The sequence below is a fragment of the Larimichthys crocea genome, chromosome XII (assembly GCF_000972845.2).
Source record: "Larimichthys crocea isolate SSNF chromosome XII, L_crocea_2.0, whole genome shotgun sequence".
Lineage (NCBI taxonomy): Eukaryota > Metazoa > Chordata > Actinopteri > Sciaenidae > Larimichthys > Larimichthys crocea.
In genome coordinates this window covers 13,844,187-13,865,520 of record NC_040022.1, presented here as the reverse complement: position 1 = coordinate 13,865,520, position 21,334 = coordinate 13,844,187, and the positions used below count along the sequence as shown (strand labels likewise).

The 21,334-nt window shown below is 38.7% G+C and overlaps 1 protein-coding gene across 8 annotated transcripts in view; it reads right to left on the bottom strand.

The window, feature by feature from the left end:
* tnr (tenascin R (restrictin, janusin)) overlaps positions 1–21,334 on the bottom strand; it is a 158,933-nt gene that overhangs the window by 66,753 nt on the left and 70,846 nt on the right. For 4 of the 8 annotated variants that reach the window (XM_027285568.1, XM_027285571.1, XM_019262282.2 and 1 more), the window contains one exon: positions 17,054–17,111. Coding sequence is in view for 3 of the 8 variants with exons in the window: in XM_027285566.1 (XP_027141367.1) it covers positions 3,683–3,738 (56 nt within the window). In the remaining 5 variants the exon portion in view is untranslated. Of the gene's footprint in view, positions 1–3,682; positions 3,769–17,053; positions 17,112–21,334 lie in introns of those variants that run through there. The other 4 variants (XM_027285566.1, XM_027285572.1, XM_027285567.1 and 1 more) reach the window with 2 other exon arrangements.

The following is a 21,334-nucleotide window of genomic DNA, read 5'->3' as shown; positions in this document are numbered from 1 at the left end:
TTTGCTTTAAATGTGGCTATTTGAATTTAAATTTCTTTTCACTATCTGCTGAATCAAATGTCTACTCAACGTACAAAGATGTTTTATCCTCCGAGTATGGGGACAGCTGGTTATACAAGACTGGAAAAGCAATTATATCAGTGATACGTGTGTGCGTTCATGTGTTTTATGCTCAACTCCCTTGTGTTTTAGCATTTCCATGCTTGTGTACGTGTGGGCAGAAGACCATCCAGCAGGAGTTAAAAGAAAACAGATGAGCCTGTGTAGTCTATAGTCAAGAGGCTCTTTTATCTCAACAATGCATCTTATGCTGGTGAAGCTGACTATTGCTCTCAGCTGGCGCCTTTTGTGAGAGCCAGATGGAAGCCTTCTCATCACACCAAACTAGTTTGGGCTTATTTTTGATCATTTAGGGGTGGAAATGTTCAGTAACATCAGTGTATTTGCACATAAATGAGAAGCAGAGAGAATCCCAGTGTGTGTGAGTTCCTTTCAAGTTTGTCAGAGTAAAACAAAATGCTTTTTTCTTTTTTTTTTTTTTCGAGACTTCGTGCTCAAGTCCCTTTCACTTCATTTTCAAGATCTTTTTCACTCACCTACATCCTTCATTTCAAGACAAAGTTGAACGGTTGTGAACGTACGTGAGAGGTTTTGTATGTGTGTGGTGAACAGAAAGGCACATATAAAGAATGTTGACACATACAGTATATCATAAAAGACCCATAGGGGAAGGATAGCCGGTCATATGTTACAATCTACAGCATGCCTTGTTGCAGATGGTGCCACTAATGCTTTTAAAAATGGCTTTGGCCTTGCTGGAATTGCCCAATGCATCCTGCTCTATGCCGAAGAGATGGGAAAAAAACTCCCCTCAAGCGTGCAGATGCTGTCTAACACGACACGAGCCGTTTAACTGGTGAATTCGCCAAACAAATGAGAAGCATGTAGATGATGAAGTAGCGAGAAAAGCCAACTGGAACCATCTTGTTCACAGACGCTGGTTAGATCAGCGTTCCTTCGGCTAGCTTCAGTAGACGGCTCACATGCATGCTTAAAAGACGTGATGATGATAAATGGCACTACATGGATGTTCGTGTCACAAGCTTCATAGAAAACAGCTCTCCAAATCAACTGTCTTAATATTATGTGTTGACTGAATACTGATTATTTAAGGCCTAAAAATAAATACATTTGCTATTGCCTAAAATGGCCTAATAATATTGTCGATGCTAATATATCAGTAAGGCTTTTATACCAGTTTCTTACACCTTTTTTCTAAGAAGAAGAAAAGTAAGGATAGATGCATCATGAGACCGAAGTGTCATGCAACCTCTTTATCTCTTTAAGGTCTTGTGTATGTGTGTATGCAAAATGTTTGCTGTAAGGCATACTAGTTTTATACATCTACCAAAAATAGACCCATACATTAATACAATTCTAACACTGACAGCGATAAAAGTTTGAAAGAGGTTCAAAGTCACAGGATTATACTTCAGTCATTGGGTCATGGTGCAGGCTGATGCCTACAAGCATGATTTCCACGCACAACGAGAGGAGGTTTTTCATGGAGGCTCAATTAAGGACAGACCCACTCATTCGGAGTGAAGAGAATCAACATGCTTCAGGCGCTATAAAAAGTGGCTTCATTTACTCACTTTTTTTTTTCAGGAAAGAGAACACACACGCACATATGAGCACATCAGCCAACACAAGTGCACGGGTACATATGCCTTCAAGTCTGCAGCACTCTCACATACACAGTCATATCCACAAAAAAAGAATGAATAGGGAAATACACACCAGTACTTAAAAACTTAAAAACACACTGTCATATATCAAGTGTTTTTAGCCTTTTATGTTAACAACAGTTCACCTGCCTTGATTGTAATTAGATTTGTCAGCAGGTAGCGTCTCAATCTAAAGATGCTTTCTGGAGGCATAAGAATAAATAACTATAAATTAATCTAGCTAGGAAACCGCTTGTGCATGTGTCTGTTCACATCACCCACTTATCTTCCAGATAATTATGTGTCTGTAGAAAAATATACATTTAATGACTTTCTGAGATGCACTGAAACAATGCTGTCACGTTATATATTGCTGGGTGAAGAAATTGAATGAGTTTGCCTCCTGTGGGGTTAAAATGAAACTGCCTTTTCCAATTATAATAAAAACCATCAGGGCGCTTTATGCAAAGGAAAAAGGTAAAACATTCAGCTTATACAAAGGAGGCCACGCAGCAGAATGTCCCAACTATAAAATGAATCATGAAAACCAGCATGCTTAAAAGTTTCATGTTAAAAAAAAAAAAATCACTTTAATCTTGTCTGTCTAACTTTTTTCATCTTCGTTAGATTACATTATTCTCTGAGGTGAGGTTTTGAGATTTTTTTAGTCTTGATTCTTTGATAATATCTCTCTTTTATCCACAACGTGGTTTACGGGCAGACGAGTCGATATGAAAAGAGAATTGAATTTAAACATGCACAGTGTAATTACACGGAGATACTAATCCAATCTTTGTCATGTGGATACCTAAAAGCTGGACACTGGGAGAGCAAGTGCAAGTTAGAAAATAATAAAACAATGACATTTACTATGTCTAAATAATAAATGAGTTGGTAGATGTTTAAATGTAGAGCTCTTAAAGCTATTCCTTACTTAGTAGTTGGTCCCAGGTTGCTGTCTCCTGCTCCTGTTGCTTATAGCGTAAAATGAAATGAATTTCACTGTGTGTTGTTGTGTGTATAATGGTGTATATGACAATAAACTTGATTCGATTTGCTATAAATGTAAACATTGAGGAGCATGCTCAGCCTGTTATACATATCCTTGGTGAATAAAGTCAATAGGAGATACTGAAAGACACAGCTTGTTGGGAACATAAGCTATTTGAAAAATAATTAATTTCTTTAACGTAATGCTCCCAGAGTCAAAAAAAAACATTTACAGACTAATACCATTACACTGGTGTCTCATCATTCACATGTATCCCCTAAAAGAACAAAGACGGCAATGTATTTGATACATATATACACAAGTGAGTGAGGTCATGGAAACACATGGGTAAAAAATATTTAGTTTGAGTTAAATGTAAGTGGAAGAAAAAAATGCATTTCATTTTTGGAAATTTTTATGAGGGATATTTCTCTTTTCCATGTTCAACTCAACTTTAGAAACCTGAACCTGACCTGAAAAAAGTGCCTTTTTTTTGTTATTGTTGCTTTTATGAATCAACAAGCTGTGCTTTCCTGGCCATCTGTGCCAGCTGGCCTTGGTTCGTTTTTAACAAAATAGCACTCTGAGACAGATTTTCTCTGGGACTGAATCTCTCCAGGATCCTGTGATACCAACTGTCTGTATCAGTTGGGGTCTACCACTGACCTACCTACTACGTTGACCTTTCAGATTTAGTACGATTCCCAGTGCAGTACCGTAACCTCAAGAAGGATATCTCTCTCTCAGATGAGTTGCAAAATGAAGGATATTTGTCGTGCCCAGCTTCATCGATCTGACCTCTGCACAGACTAAAAAAACATCGGCAATGAACCCTGCTATAATACAAAATAGTGAGTGGGCCCTTTAGACTAGCAGTCGTTGTACAAACTCCAACAACATACAAAGCTGTTTCCATGAAGCATCCTTTTCTTAAATGGACCCGTTTGGCATTTTGGTTACTCACCATGAACTTTTACTGTATTGAAGTGTTTGGAGAGGCACAGTTGGAAGGGTGTCCATAATAATTAGGCAGTGCAATGCAAATTCCAGCTTCGGGATTACTGGGCTTTGTGGTTGCAAACACAAGGTCAAAAGCTCACACTGCAAAAGGTTTTGTGCATTTTTATGGCTCTACAAAGCAATAATGATGCCTATGAACAGATCCAGATTTAAAGGCTTATTTATCCATTCTTGCGGATTACATATTAGCCTATATGACCTTAAGATACACTCTGTAAACACTTTATTAGGTATACATATGCAGTGATGCATAGGACTCCATTTTCTCTACTTCTTTCAGACATAAATTTAACAGGGTGCTGGGGATGCTCGTTAGGGGTCAGGTTTCTGGATGATGTTATCACTAAGAGCTCTTATGTCTTTACTTGTGTCTCACTTTCTTTGCTGTTTTGCCCTGACCTCTCTTATTGGCAGCTTTGCCACTGTATTATCGCCATAACAGCATAACTCTGCATATATAGCACCTCTTGCTGTTTTTAGTCTTTAGTCAAGCAGTAAATCAACCTCTTGACCCTGTCTGCATACTTACTATATTCATCTGCAGTTTGTATTATTCACTGTTTAGAGGAGCTGGCAGTTTGAGTTAGCAGTTATTCACCAAATTTTCCTCAAGCAGGACAAAATTCTGTATTTCTCTTTGTTATTCTAACAACATACCAATGTGACCTGTCACTTAATAAAGTGTGGATGTCGGGCGCAGAGGAGGCTGCATTTTCAAAATGAGTTTCAAACCAAGTTACTTTATCTCACCTAAGAGGCAGATTTTTACAGCATCATGGTTTAATTCAATCAAATATTATGTTTGATTCAATTCAGTTATGTTTGAAATTGAATGTTTGAATAAATGAAAAGGCTGGTCTAAATTTCTATTTCTGATTTTTATTTTCTGAACTTATCTGTGGCTCTATGCCCTCAAGCCCATTGGACTGATATAGTTTTTAATTTAATTTTCAGCTGTAGGTACCGTAGTTATCAACCCTGAATGAATGCACATTTACTGCTCTATACTACGCAAGATCAACTCAAAGAAAACTACAGTTCCCATGTTGATCATAGTGAAGGAACAGGACATCCAGCGCAACAATGTGGCTCGCTTGCCCATTTTTCATAGCTTTTGGAAAACAATGGCACATAGGAATAATTTGCATAAAGATTTGGCTACAAAGTCAATGCTTGTAGTGTTTTATGAACAGACTAAAAATTAAACAATTTCACAAAACAAAGCACAACAGAGCACATTCGGACACTGCTGCTGCCTGACTAGGAAGTGATAGCATGATGCATGCATCTGTTTTCCGAGGAAAAATGTTGTTGTTAAGTGAATATTCAACTTTAGTTTGGGTGGAACAAAGAGGGGCTGCATTAATGTCAACAGGAGATCAAACAGTGATTCATGGGGCTTTACAGCTTGTTCTCTCAGTTTTCATTGTAGGTGTGAGATGTCTCTTATGACTCCTTCGTCGGAAACAACAAAAAAAAGATGACAGCCTGTTATTACCACCACAGTATTAACAGCTGCTGCGAGCGCTACTCCCTCCTTCATCCATAATGATTCCTTCACCATGGATGAGTGAAAGGTGCCATGACTTGTGGGAGTGTATTGCGCTTGCAGCTCTTCAGCGAAGCTGAGTGGATGGCAAAATTCACAATGGGTCACGAAGCATCCACACCCGTGGGCTTTCTCTCAAAACATGCTTAGCAGACTGCATTTACACCTAGCAAAGCATCCTTGGAGCAGCTGAACAAACACGTTCATTTTCTGCATATATTTACACATTATATACACTCTATATTGATATTTATTCAAACAGACTACAGTTCATTTAAAGTGTAAATGAACTGGGGAAGTCCAGCTCTTGGAAGGTGTACAGAAGTATAAGATAAAGACAAGAAAAAAGCCCAAGAAAGGACAACAAAATGGGTGCACAGAAAGAAATAGTACGCTACTAAAATGATACAACATAATTACAGAAAGAACTGTGAGTAAAATGATTACAGGGAATTAATAATGAACAAAATAGGAAACCTGACAAGAGAGTTCAAGAGACACACAAAAATATATATATATATATAAAACCCAGAGAGAAGAGCTAAACAAGCTTCTCTAATCCAACTCGGATGGATCAAGAAACGAGAAGCAACCACTGAATGCCTTCCTTCCCACACACTGCTCATGATCACAGTCTCTCTCTCTCTCTCTCTCTGAATAAATGTGTGTGTAGGTGTGTGTATCTGTGTGTTTTAGCAGTTAGGGGACCCACAGGAGATTAACATCCCTGTTGGATTATGGAATGGATAGGGGCTGAAAAGCTTCATTAACTTTATGTGTGTGTGTCGTCTTTTTCCATGGCCACAGGGCTTCTTTAGACTGTTGCCTCCCCACTAAGTACTTGCTGTCTGCCCTGTAGACATACTGTATGTCTCAATCTGTGTATGTGGTCTCTTTCCTCTCTGCAGCCCTCGAGGGTCTCAGTGAGAACAGATAAGTCAGCCTTGGGAGCAGCTCACTGTAACTATCCCTTTATGACTCTAGAGGAGGAGAGTGAAAACGTTTATTAAGCAATCGCCTCCTGTAATCCAGCTGCGATGGTAATCTCCAGTGCCTCCCCAGCTGCTGAGACACACAGTCCCTCAGAGAGACACTGTGATCATGAGCAGTCAGTGCAGTGGAAGGCATCAAAAGTGCTGCTTCTAGTTTAAGATGCTTCAGGCGGCATGTCAGCCTCAGTCCTGAACTGGTACCAGGGGGCAGAAAACATCCATCTGCTGAAATCTTGTCACTGCTCTCCGGTGTCACACCACTGAGTCATGACATGAAGTCAGGAGAGAGGAGACTGACCAGGCTAACAATTTTTCTGCAGTCCTAACTCTTTCTCCTACTCGTGGTTTCATCCGCCTCTTACAGAAAATCACCTTTGCTCTCTGCTGGTCCATCTTATCTTATTTGCAGCTCTCATTTTTCATTATCTCTAGCTGTCATTTTCACAATCTCCTTTTATCTCTCTGGCATGGTTTTCATTTTCTCTCTTTCTCTGAAGATTTGCTTCATCCCTAGAAGTCTTTTTTTCACCCCCAGTGCAAATCTGTTCTTCCAGAGATGTGCTGTATAATGACATATCGGTGGCTGATTCTCAGGCTAAAAGATGCATACCGTAGAGATGAAGAGACTGAATTTTCTCTCTGCTTATGTTCATTGCTCTCTCTTTCTATCTCGCTCTCTCTTTTTTACTGGCAGCACCCCTGTTGTCCCCTCCTTGTTCACCCTATGGAAGTAATGCCATAACCTCCATTTGCACAGGTTAATGTGCAGCCACCTCAACTTGAACACAAAACCAATACCAGGCCTTTTTGCGTGGGTGATCGCTCACTCTCTGCCGTTTCTTGCCTTCCTTTTTTTTTTTCCTTCTCCATCCTTGCTTCTCTGTGTGTGTCCCTCTCTCTCACTTGCTCTCTCTCTTTCTCCGCCTTGCAAATTGGACTCTGGCAACATTACGATGCTTTTCTCATTATTCCCATCACTCTGGCCAAATTGCCTTGTCTTTCAGGACCATTGGGCTCTGTTCATTGGCTGCTCCCACAACCAGAGGGCTACACAAGTCTTTTCCTCTGTCTCAGGGCTGTTTCTGAGCAAAGATGGAACCAAGAAATGGATTCCATTCTACAGCAAATAATACAACCTCAGGCCACTGATGACTGCCTGCTCCACGCTGCACACTGTGACCAATTTATCAAGGCAGATGTAAACAAATGTTCACAGGAGGCACTGAGATAACATGCAGTACAGAAGTGCTAAGCAGTCGTTGATCTTCTGAAAGCGGTTGTCTTTTAATCTGCTTCTCAGATTTCTATTTTTTTTAAGTGCGGGACTACTTTTACTACATCATTTCTGCTAATTACCAGTTAAAGACAGCAGTGGAATAAAAGTAAAGTAAAATAAAAATTCACCCACAAGGGATTTAGCGGAAAACGATATTCCCTATGAGAATGTCGACTGGATTCTAACATTGTGATACTCTGTATGTAACCTAAAGTAGTTGGTGAGGCTGTTCAGCTGTCACACTTTTGCCAAGCTACATTAAATAATCTATTTCACCTACTGGTTCACAGCAAATATGAATAATACAATCTTGTTAAAAAAGTAAGTTTTGTCTGTAATTGTAAGCAATGATCAATAAATACTCACCAACAATACTATTACTGCTACAAAGGTTCTGCTGACTGCAGTAAATGGACTGATACTTTACAATTGTTCAGTTGTTTTTGTAATCATCCATGTCATTTTTTTAAAGCTTTCTTTATTTAAGACACACACAGGTTATTTGTTGATTATTATGTCGTTGCTTTATTTAATCATAAATCTCTAGCAATTTCTATCCTTTAATTTTTAATCGGTAATAGTCCTGAAGATACCAAAAACAACAATAAATGCATGCTACTAAAGTACTGTCTGTGCCACAAAACTGTATTGTCCTGCTGAAACCTTGAAAAACTCACAAAATAAACATGCCTCTGTATTTTTTTTTAACTCCCTTATTATCTTTTACATGGTCAGTGTATATGCTATTGAAATTTTCTTACAAAATCACAAGTGTCCCACAATCTGAATTTTGGACAGGATTAGAGAAAGAAAAAGTCACAGAGCTGCCACAACATGCAATCTGGAACTCCCGACCAGAAAACCCAGACTGGTCTACTAATAACCGAATTCACCACAGCTGTGGCATTTGTATCCCATGGCTTGTGGGTGTTTCGGTTTAATAAGTGACTCTGTTAGCTGGCATTGTAACAACCAGACTGTTAAATGGTGGAAAATCTCCAGTTAACAGGGTTATTCACTGAAACATCGACAGACCTACAAGGCAGGAGGCCAGAGAGTGTGCTCCTTGGACCACAAGGTGGTCTCGGTCTGGATCAACTTTTTTAATGGTATACTGTAAACAGGCAGAGAGGAAAATGAATGCAATGAAACAAAATGAGCTGCAGTAGCACATGAGGAGAGGAGGAGACCGAATTTTTTTATTGACACTTCATGGAGAGTCATTTGGACAAAAATTAAAAGAAAGAAAGCTACCAACGAAACACAGCAACATCAGACACACACCCAGCTACACACCAAGTATAGTGATATGCAGCTCACATGGGTGATAATGACATATTCCATGTATAATTTGTAATATGAAAGCAAACCTAACCAGATCAAATGCAAAGAATACAAAGGTATATGCTCTTGACTCAAGCAGTTTTTCCTTCATCTTTGACCTCAGAGGAAAGATTACTGGTCTCATTGCACATTTAAAGTGATGCTATAAGAGGATAGCAGACAGAACAAAGGATACATTCAGGCATACAGACAAAATAAAAAGATGAAATATAAAAATATATATGTGGGCAAGAGAGATCAAGAAAAAAGGGCACAGGGAACATCTAAAAATTTTGACACTGAAGGTAAATACTTCTGAGTTCACCCATCTATGAGTCAGGATGAACTGAAAGGATTTGTTCTCTCTCTCTCTGTCTGCTGAATAACCACCATTTCGCCATGTCACAATATACATGGCTTTGAGCAAACTCATTTACCATTGCAGACTTCCCCACTGACCACTTTGAGGATTATTTATTATTCATGTATTTAGAAAGTGCTAAAGAAAAACAAAAACTGCTTTGCATATCAGGCATGGAATTCAATCACAATGCACAAAACAAAAACTGTTTCTATTGTCTGAATTCTCCTCACAGCTGGGTACGGTTTGCCTATTTCCTTTTTCTAAGTATTTCTGTTAGCTTATATGTATTAGGCACAAAACACGAGCAAGGTTTTTAGAAAGCATAAAACACATCAAGCAGTACCTGAGTTTGACATGCTCTTGTAGTTCCCTGTCTTCTCTCTCTCATTTCTCTTCATCTTCCCATATCTTTTTGCTCAGGCATGACCTAAAACAAAAACTGGACACAAAACCTCAAAAACCTGTCTGTCACCTCGTGAACAGTTGTTGTCTGTTCCTCTCCCCACTTTTCTAATAAGCCATTTCTCTCCTTTCATCTTCCCCTTTCAAAGGCTTCTGTTTCTTCTTATTCTCCTGTACCTTTCAGTAAATGGGTACAGAAGGGGGAAAAAAAAGAGAAAGAAGTCTGCCTCTTTCCATCTGTGCTAGATGTCTTTCTCTTTTTTCTATGATTTAAAGGTGGGTTAAAATGACACAAAATGTAGCAACAATCCAATACCATAAGCTGTGCGGAGACGATAAAGCAACTACGGAGGATCAAAAGGATTGACACGTTCTTCTGTTGCTGCTGTCTGTTCAGTGCCACGACAGCGAGGGAAGAAGTGCTCCCGGCGCTCAGTAGGGATTGTATTCAATTACCAAATAAACAGCTCAATGGCAGAGAACCACAATAGGTGGTTATTTTAAAAGCCTGCTTTATTGACAAGCATTATTATGGGTATTTGGCTTGTGTTTGCGGTGACATTGTCTCGATTATGTGAAACTAGTTTCTAAATATAGTGTCCTTTTTGGATTGGGGAAATGTGATAACAATCAAATATCTACAGTCGGTCTAGAATTCAAACATACAATTTGTCCCAGAAGGGTCATATTGGTTGGACCTTCATCAATGACTGAGGTCATGTTGAGTCACACGGTTAAAATGGAAACTATTGATTAAGGTATGATTGAACTCGTAAGACTTTTATTATTGATTAAGCTACAAACTGTTGGTACAGATTGGCAAGGATTTTATTATTGATCAAGGTAAAGGAATCTTAGACTTTAATCACTGAAGGGACATGAACAGCTTCAGCCATGAAATGTAAGGCAAATAATCCAGTCAAGTCCCTGGACAATCGTTTTATGGGAGTAGGCGTAGGGCCACTATGGAGTAAGGTTTCGTTCTTGTTTAAAGAGCCTGCTAGATTTAGAATTTAGATTTCCACTTACTATGAAAAGTCTCAAAAATTCACCTTGAAAGGTGGATTTAACCCAAATTTATTGAAGCTATTGAGCTTGCTTTTATAGAAGACCGGCACTTTTCTGACTTTATTTGCAGCCAGTGCAAAGAAGGAATGATTTAAAACATTTTATTCATTACCTTTAAGACACGTTTTGGACTAGTGCCTAGCTGTATCTGAGCTTTTAAGCCCTCATGAGCCAGAGCACAGCTTGAGATCCTGAGGCAACGCTGCTCTGGTCATTTCACAGTCTAGACAGACGACTACGGATTATCAAGCTTTCTTCATCAGGACCAGGCACACTCTTTGAAAAACCTGTCTGATGAGATCAAGCCAAACTCTTTAAAAACGTACTTAAAGAACAGCTAGCTTTTGAACTGCAGTATGCTGGTCTATGTCTGTTTTTGTTGGTCTGATTGCCCTATGTTTCGCAATTTACAAATGGTGTTCTTTCTTGCAACTTGCTTTCATGTCCGTTCCGCTGTTGCTTGTAAGATACAGTTGCAATTTCTATTCAACAAGAACTGTACAATCTGTACATTGGGGCATGCTCGGGTAATTTGCGTTGTGCCGGATGCCTACTATCACCTTGTTTACTCTGACTCTCTATATAAGTTAGTTTTTAGTCAAGCAGAGCTTGTACTGTAAAGCTACGTTCTTTGAAAATGTGTATTATACGTATGTTTATTGCACCTGAACAAATCACTGTACAGAAAATCACACAAGCATTATTATTATATTTTACAAGTCCAGATTTTTAAGAGGTGAGGTCAGACAGTTAAGTCCAGTCCAGTATTGATCGTGCGAAAACAGGGTCAAATTGGCAAAGCTTTCAGTGCAGAGGGACGTAAGGTCAGACAGAGATGTAGCCGAGATAACATGTTCGGTTATCTTGGCTACATCTCTGTACCAGGACATCAGATTGTGATGCTATCAGTTCCAGGAATAGGCTGTTAGGAGGAGATTCAAAGGTCCAGTTCATTAGCAGAGCCTGTCATAGTGACAGAATGCTCTGACTGTTTTCAGCAGCATGGTATTAACCGACCAAAAGTAGAAATAGAACAAAATCTCACCAGTAAGGGAACATCTATAAATATAAAAAGCATAATTTAAAAGGACAGTTCTTGTTTCCAAGACTTAATTAGACATTTCTTCTGCATTGAAACTAGTTCAGGGAAAGGGTGGATGACATGGTTTGGTTTGTGGTGTAAGAAATTCTTCTTAGATACATACCATAGATTACTGTATACTTAAAACCTCTGCAAAGTGGAATAGTGTAATTGCAGATGGAAACACAATTTCAATTCTCTGTATGTCCTGTACATATGGCAGCATTGATAATAAAGTTGACCTGAACTTGAACTTGCATGCTAGGTGCCACTGTGGTTACAAAATTTAAAAAAAATTTGATGACATAATCTTTTGCTCAGAAAATTTTTGCCTGGTTTTCTTGAGAACCCTGTTCAAATATATCATTAACAACTAAAACTGTACAGATACCATTAACAGAAGTCAACAGGGATTGCCATTAACCTTTTGAAGCTGATCCCTCTACAGACTATTAGATTTACCTTTCAGCCACAAAAGTAACCCATCCGGGAAAAACTTGTTCCAGATTCCAGGTCCAGATTTCACATGTGAAGATTTTCTGCTTTTCTTTTTAATTATTTAAATAATTTGCATTCATTTTTAACAATTCTGATGTTTACACTGCTGGTTTGACAACACAAGCATTGTGAATGTGTCACTTTGGACTCTAGATAATTGTGACAACATCTGTTATTATTTTCTGATAAGATATCTCACCTGGTTGAGTGCGCATATACAAAGGCTTGATCTTCGTCTCTATATATATATATATATATATATATACGATGGAGCAGCTCAGGGTCAATTTGCTGCACCTGTATGTTACCGACTGACACCCGTATGTATATGAACAGTGTGCATGTGTTGTCATTTGTATTGTAATTTATGAGATGAGGCAAAAGAGGGGAAAAAAATGTGTTCTGTGCATTGCAATGTTGTGAGAAATGACAAAAGAGGAAAAAACAGTCAAATCAGATTCCAAAAGCTGTGTCAAACGTCAGTGAAAATCCTGACATCCTAACTCCCAAGACATACATGGTGAAGTCTGTCTGCCATTGTAAGAATTCACATCCAAGATTTTCAAGTCATTCTCCAGGGTCCATCTGTCCTTGTGTTGCAGTTTATAATCTTCTGTAACGTGGACGTGTGGTTTCTTGTGTCATGCATTCACTGTGTTTACTCCCAATAGTGGAGATGTGCTGCTGATATATTAGAGTCACAATGTAGTGCTTTGGTTGACTCAGGTGTGACAGCACATGAGCACAGCACTATGTTTAGGTATGGCAAAGATTTCCACACTGGCTTCATATTCACGCTCTCTGCTGTTTTGTAAATTTGGAATCCATCTGGATGTTGAATTTCTGAATCTTGTCAAATACTTCAGACACGATCAGCTGCATCCAGACAGGGTTGTGCAGAACACCTCTCTTTGAAATAGGGCTGTTTTGTTTGCTACTCTTCTGGATGCACCATGTCTCCTGGTGTTGCTACCATAATCAGGACTGACACAGGCACACGGACCATAATCCTCATTGATTAGAAACCGGAGATCAAAGACTTCCACTGCTGTCACTCTCACCTCCTGTCTCCACTCGGCTGCTTCTTTCTTTTCCCTGCCATTCTTCAGGTTCTTTCTCCATGTTTGTATGTTTGTCTTGTGTTTGAAATCACCCCTCTCATGCTCATATTCCCATAATTTGTCTTGAAAATACTTGCCATTTGTTTTCTAATCCCTCGCACCTGTTTCAATAGATACTGTTGTCATAGAGGCTTTCTTTCTGCTAATGAAATAGAAGCTGTGCTCAATCAGAATAAACTGGTTCATTCTGAGATAAATTTCTTTCGCACTTTGACCACATTATGTTTAGTAGATTCCAAATCACGGCTGGTGCCGCGGGTGACCCGCTTCACTTGTTTAATGGCTACAGGAGTAATGAACCAGTTTAGTCAGTGAAAAGGTTAGAATTAAAACAAAGGTACAAAACTACAGACAGTCACCATCTCTCTTTCTCTCTCTGCTTTACTTCCTGTCCGTGTCCATTTTATTCCCTTTAGTCTCTCTGCTGCAATCGATGCTCTCCAAGTATTAAATTAAGACGATGAAGATGTTATATCCCCAAAGAACTTCTCTTGTTCATTCGCATTCTAAACTCTTTTCTGTGAAAAACAAATCTATGAATATATTTGCAGACATACCAGTGCCTTAGGATGGTGTTAACCTCAGATATTTAAGATCAAACCACTGACATAATAGATCTCTGAGCCGCCGGCAGAACAGAACCGTGCACACACACACATAGCATTATAACATTATGCAGTCAAACCTGCTCAAACCTCCAGGTATTTGACTCATATCTAATTATTCAACATCATGTGTTCATTACCAAATAAAAGTGCAAACAGATCAGAACTGAACAGAAAGAGTTACTTCAAAACAAACCACTGGGAGACTTTGATTATGTTGCATTAACTTTGTATTACTAAACAATAAGTTGCCTTAAATTGTGTCTTGGTGATTATTATGCACAGCAATGGTCATGGACCATAAAACTCCTCATCATAATCTTGTTTATACAACTAAAAGCTTTATTATTATTATCCAGAGAAAATGATATTCAGTGTTTTGGAGCTTGTGACATATCTTGAAGACACCCGTGACACTCACTGTGTGTGTTTGATAATCACTGTTCACAATTAAAATCTGTGTGGAATATTTTAGCAGGTGGTGCTGGTGTGTAAGTAAGCACAGTAGGTCATGTACCTATTTAGTCAGGTACTAAGGCTGAAAATTGAATGAAGCGATGAATATACCCTTGTTGTTAAACTGATGTCTACTGTAATTAGTCAGAGGGGTGTCGGATATTCCCAAATCAGATAATGCAGATCAAATGCACATATCATTGCAATGCATTCAACAAGAAGCATGGCATTGCATGGGTACAGACATTAGGGTTGAGACAGTGTCGGTTCGATATATCAGTCATCACAAGATAATTAAAAAGAGACAAGAAGCAGCTCTCAGAGATGTCAGCCCTTTAGTGTAGCAGAGTATGCATCACAGCTGAGCAGATGGAGATGCACAGTCATATCTTAGCAGTACATTGTAAAAACAATAAAAATGGCCACATCATTTTTACTTTTCAATATGACTATATTATAAACCTGTTCCTGACCAATATTTCTTTACCTAGACCAACCAATCCACCAGGACCTCCTTATGTCCAAACCTAAACAACCTAATCAACAAAGGCAATGAGTACTGACCAGTCGGAGACAGAGTAAGGTGGTAATTCACCACTGATAGAAAAGAAAACTGGTGTTTCGGCCTTCATGTCATTAACCCTTATCACATCTGTTTGCTATCCTAGCGAAGTACTTAGCTAGCTATAGTTTCTATAGTTTGTTTTACAGTTGTGTAACGGATTGAAAGGTAAACCTCGTTTTGATCTGCTCCCATTTGCTCTGTTAAAGTTACTTCATTATGCTGTTGATACAAACTCAACTGTTCTGTATGAAATCAAAATCACTGCAGTGTTTTAGTAGACAGAAACAGCTGGCTTTTACTGTGAAAGATCCGCAGGAACAAAAAATTGCCTTGCAAATCCGCTGTTATCCATGAGCTCTGATTATGTCCCACTTGGGAGCAGCTGAATAACATGCAACACTTTGTCTGGTCCAGCATTTAATCAATATAAAACTGGTTTGAACATTTTTACTTATTATTACATATTTACCTGTTATTACAATGCATGTACACTATATGAAAATATAAATCAAAGGGGAAGAGGCCAGCAGTTTAACTCATTTTAGATCTACCTCTGCCAACCCAAACCAAGACAACTGTTCTTATCACTTGTGATTCGGATAAGATGAGGCCTGAGCAGCTGGTGGTGTTTTAATTTGGTGCTAAAGTGACAAAAACAAAAATACGGACCCAATCTCAGCTGTGCCACACACCTTGATTCCATCATTGTGCAAATTTAAGGGCCAATAGTCTGATTTGATCGTTCATGTACATTTGTTATTTGTTAAACAGTCAGGACCCAAAATGGGGTTCTGCATAATAATACTATGATATGAAAATTCATTTTCCTAATTACAGTAAAACAGAGGAAGAGAGAATGTTTCTCCTCCATTTTAATTAGGAAAATTAAATTAGTGGTCTAAGCACATCCAGTTAATCCAACTTTTTTGCTAGGTTGGTCTGTCTAGTTCAGATCCTGTGTGTGAGCCATTTGAAATGCAGACAAGAGGCCTCAATGTGTTGGGAATTGATGGGGAATTTAAAATGAAAAAAATTGGACAGAGATTTATAAACAAAGCATTCGCCGTATCGGAGAAAGTCAAAAGAATTGCTGCTGAGCAAAGAACACAAAAAAATAATAAAAAATTATTTTGCTAGCGTCTTGATCAGTAGTTCATAAATGTAGACGTTATGGCACTTAATGATATATATTTGTAAAGGATGTTTAATACCGCCGTGCAGGAAAAATCCTGGATGCTGCCAGCGTTCATAAGCACCAACCCAAAAAGTAATGCATGTCCAGAAGTGGCATATGTTGTCAGATAGTTACCAGCACAAATTTAACAGTGAAGTGAACTCTGGGCAGCAGGTGCCTGTGCACGTGGGTGGTCACTAATTCATACCCCATACCGCCATGATCGAAACATCCCCTCTAATGCCTTCCCCTCTTTCCACGCAGTAGTGTGGAAGCTCCTTAAAGGGATAGTCTGGGTATTTTGAAGCGTAGGCACTCATCCATAGTCAGTGTGCTACCTTCAGCAGCAGTAGTTGGATCAGAACGACACAGGCAGAAAAAACATACTCTCCTCTCTGATGCTGTTTGCACTGGGTGATGTTTTTGTCACAGTCTCTGACCACACTTCTGAACAGCATCAACTGCTCTACAGTCAGGTACTCATAACTGCAGGTATTTGTTTTAGCTTGATGCTAAGCTTTACTCAGTTTGTCCACACATGCAGACAGATGTGTGTGCACGCGTGTGTGATAAAGCGACAATGTATTCGTGTTCCTATTTAGACAGTCAGTTGTGGTGATGAATACATACATGGAAATTAGCCCAAGATGAGGGCTAATTGTCTGATTAGATGTGCTTCAGGTTGATAGATGCACAATAAGCCCATGCACATGAAGCAGTCATTAAGGGACATTAGAGCATTAAATTGAACATTACACTATAGCCAGAGGGAAAATATGGATGTTCATTAATGTGTCTCAACACGTAGGAGTGTGTCTGTATTTGTGTGTGAGCACAGTACCTTTTTCTGTGAGCACTTTGTTCTCTTGTTGCCACTCGCTCTCTCTCTGACACTGCACCTGTCCAGGAGAGGGGAGAGATTAAATTAGCATTATAGCAATTACACATTTGAACTGCTAAGCATACAGCATTCCCCTGAAAAGAATTTGAAATGCAAATTACTGGTAAAGACTCCCACACTCTACATTACACAACCTGAGATGTGTGTGAACCACAATATGTCTTCATCTTTATAAGTCTTTAGCTTGGCATCGTGTCTTTACCTGAAGCTCCAGGATGTTATTGACAATTACCAATGTGCTGTAAGCTACCATTTATATTCAACGAGCAAACAAACACCTCTCTTACAACAACAGAGGAACAATGGAGCACTGCAGGAAAAAAACTTTAGATACACACACATGAAAAAGGAGACGCATATAAGCTCACAGTGGCAAATGTAGATACACCTTTCCCTGCTGAGAAAAGAACAGGAACATATCGAGGCTCTTCTATCAACATGGTAAAAAAGGGGGAAAGTAGTCATTTGCTTTCCTCGTCTGGTGTGCTACTAAGAGTATTTTTTTTTGTTGCAGCACACCTCCTGCGGCACACTCTGTCAAATACACACACGCATGCACGCCCACGTAAACACAAAAAACCAAACCCTGTTTGCACTTGAGGATGTCTCGCTCACCCTCTGAGAGATAAAATGACATGCTTTGCTGGCCGGGTTGTTTTCAGCTCAGAGGAATTGCAAATTCTCTGAAAATTGTGTCGCTTTCTCTTGGGTTTCTTCCAGAAAAGAAGGCTGATTAAATAAACAAAAGGAACTTGGCTCCACTGTTAGTTCTTCAAACATAGTAAGAGGGAAAGATACTCATCTCTGTTTGTCCTCTTCATGAGGGAAATCAACATGCAAAGTTGGGCTGTTTAGACATTTTTGGAAAAGATATATTGCAATGTATTTATAATGTATTTGATACTTTACATGCAGTATGAGGAGTATTTGACGTCAACTCTCATATAAACCAAACTGACCAACAATGTTGTTTTGCCTTTGCTTTCCAAAAAAAGGATAAATACTATATGAATGTTCTGCCACCACAACAATTACAGTTTGGTCAGGTTTAGGTGCACCAAAAAGATTTTGTTAAGTTAACTATAAATATACTATAAATAAGAGATCTGTTTTGGCTATTTTGGAGCAGCAGAACAAGCTATGAACCCAACACTGACACATTATTACCTAATAAAGTTGATATGCGCACATTAGCAAAGAGTTCTTTACCAATTAACATTAAGATTTATTTGGAGTTGTGTGTGTGTGACCTAAAAATGTCCAGTACTCATTGTCCTTTACCTCTGCTAAATGTTTCACTATGCTCACCAGCCAGTTGTCAACTTTGTCTGTCTGCTGTTTGGTGCTGGGCAGGTGGTGTACAATGGGGAAAACAGCTGTTTTCTGTTCCTGGAGACACTGAATAAAAACAGCAAAGTTACAAGCTTAAAAACCAAAACAGGGAGCTAAAAGAACATGGCAAATTAGGAGCAGCCTGCAAGTGTCACAGGCTTTGTTGACTCTAACTTCCGAGCCTACTTCCACCCTGAGAGGTTTTGCAGCACTAATGAGAACATCCACCTTTGTCAGTGACAGACAGCACTCATAATTCACGCTGCAGCTGGAGGTCTTTGTCAGGTAAACATTGGTTCTATTCGTCACTTCAGCGAATGAAACATGCAAACGTAATTTTTCTTTGTGACGACAATCTGGTGTTTGACCATGTTGCAAAGAAACCAGATAATTTTGACAATTTTCACAAGATTAGTGGCATGCTCTTTTCCATTACACATGCGAGAGTACTTTGGAAGTTTCAAGAAATCTTTAAGACATGTAGTGTTTCGTCTTCAAAACGTTTTGGGTACACGCATTCAAAAATACTTTGATACCACAATATAGAGATGTAGAGAGACCGATTCACAAACACATATCAGAATCAGAACAATAAACAAAAACAACATATGTAAACGAGTAACCATCTATTAAGAACAATATATATATATATGGCCAGGTACATGTGACCAAAACCGATCACTACATAAACTCCTGGTATGCTGTCCTGCAAAGAGAAGAAAAAGTTACAGATGGTCCTGTTTGCTTCCTCGGACGACATTGTACAGTATTTGTGAAAACAACACAGAATGTAAATCATATTATATTTCTGAAGTTTGTGCTCCGGCCCAGCAGCCACTGAAAAATGCTGCAATCGCAAAATATCGGAGCATGAACTAAGACAACATGAATGAATGTCTGTGATAAATAATTTGCATTCCTCCATCTTGGTTTAAGCCTAGCAAAACAATAGCAGTAAGTTTTATATAGAAAGTTGGGAAGAATGAATGATGGAAATGTTGTAAAAAGAATTAAAATCCTATTTTTGTTATGCTAATCTCAGGAAGTCACACAGTATGCTGTGAGAGAGTAAGAGAGAGTGATTAAGTGTCCTCTGCTTGTTGACTTGATTCACAGCTCCCAACTGCTGTTGTTTTATGTAAAGCTGTATAAACAATGGATTTGTTACAATTAAAGATTTGAAAAGCTGTCAATCAAAACACTCGGGAGAGAGTGACAGTTCAGTACAGTATGACAAGATTACTGCAGTTTTGTATTTTTTGGAACTGTATGTAATTGTCATTGACTTTCACGTCATCATTTCAATAACATATTTTTGTCTCATATTAAGCAAAAGACACATTTTGAGTTAAAAAAAAATGTATTACTGCATGTTAGCTGATTCCAACATTGCTGATTGGCGCTTCTTTAAAGACTAACTGATCTTCGCATTTTCTAACATTTTTTTCCCCTCACAGTACAATATCCCCCTGTAATAACTCCATTATTTAACTTTTATGGTATGTTTATGCATGACAGTATTCCCCTAATCTTAACCAGAAACGCTGCAAACTTGGATGTCCTGCACTATGTATGCTTTTCATCATGACTGCATGGCTTCAGTGCAGTCCATAAATGTAGCACTTCATTTTCCAAAAACATGTAACCTCTGAACATAATCTAAGCAAGCGATTAAGTTCTATAGTATATGAATGACATTTTAGCGTTGTTTCCTGAATGAAATAGATGGGTGTTGGACTGTTGGACTAACATCGCTTTTATATATGGCGGGACAGAGAACAGCAGCAAATGATGAAAAAAGGTATCCAGTATCTTGAAAGTTGACATCTAGGCACATTTTGGGTTATAGGAGCTGCTTATGTGTACACATCTTAAACTTACATTATGGGTGAGCACAGAGAAACTTTCCATCTTTAGCAGATGAAAGTGAAAACATTTGTTTCAAACTCTGCAGATCCATATTTCTGAACAGTGACAGATCCAAGTGAAGTAACAGGAAGTAAAGTTAAAGCTTGCCCTTTTTCAGGAAGCTAGCATACGACAGTAAACAATGTAATTGCATATAATGCAATTCAGTCTCCCAAACGTAAAACTTCAAGGATATTCATAAAAAACTTAACGTGGTTTCTAACCATCTGGAGATTTTTATTTTATATTATTGTACATTTAAATCTAAAAACACAAAAAACTTAATGTATATTATTGTCTATATTCCTATACCTCAACATAATTCTATACCAAAGCGGCTTGAGCTACTACATAAATCATATCTGCTTATTGAATTTAAAAAATATGAAATATCTCAATGATAGATAGTTGGTATTTAGTCGGGATGGCTCACAGCCACTAGTGAATACTAGAGCGAGAGAGAGAGACAGACAGAGAGACAGAGGGAGAGAGGAGTGAATTGAAAGACTGATTGAAAGACATCCTTTCTTTCTCCCTCTCTCTCTCACACACACACTCTTTTGTACTCTACAGTGTGTTGGGGTCTTGTGTGTGAATTAGGCTTGTCTTCTCTGTGCAATTTTTTATCAGTGGACGATCCCATTTCCGTTGTGTTGATGCAGCAGATGGATTCCCTCCCACTAACCATTCATCACTTGCCACACCAAAACCTGCCTTTTGCCCCCTTTACACCAATGAAAAATGGCTTTTAGACTGTCTTTTCCCCCAAGAAAATAAAAGTCGTTTACTGTGTCATCAAACAGGTTTCATTACATGGTCCTACTGGAGCTTTTGAGCAGAAAAAGGTTTTCATTTCATTTTGTGTCTCACAGCACAAAGTGACAGGGAAATGATGCCAAAGGGCAACAGGGGAAACTTTAAATTGCTATTCATTAGTGGACAGTGAAGAAGAGTGGAGACAAACTTTTATCAATACATATC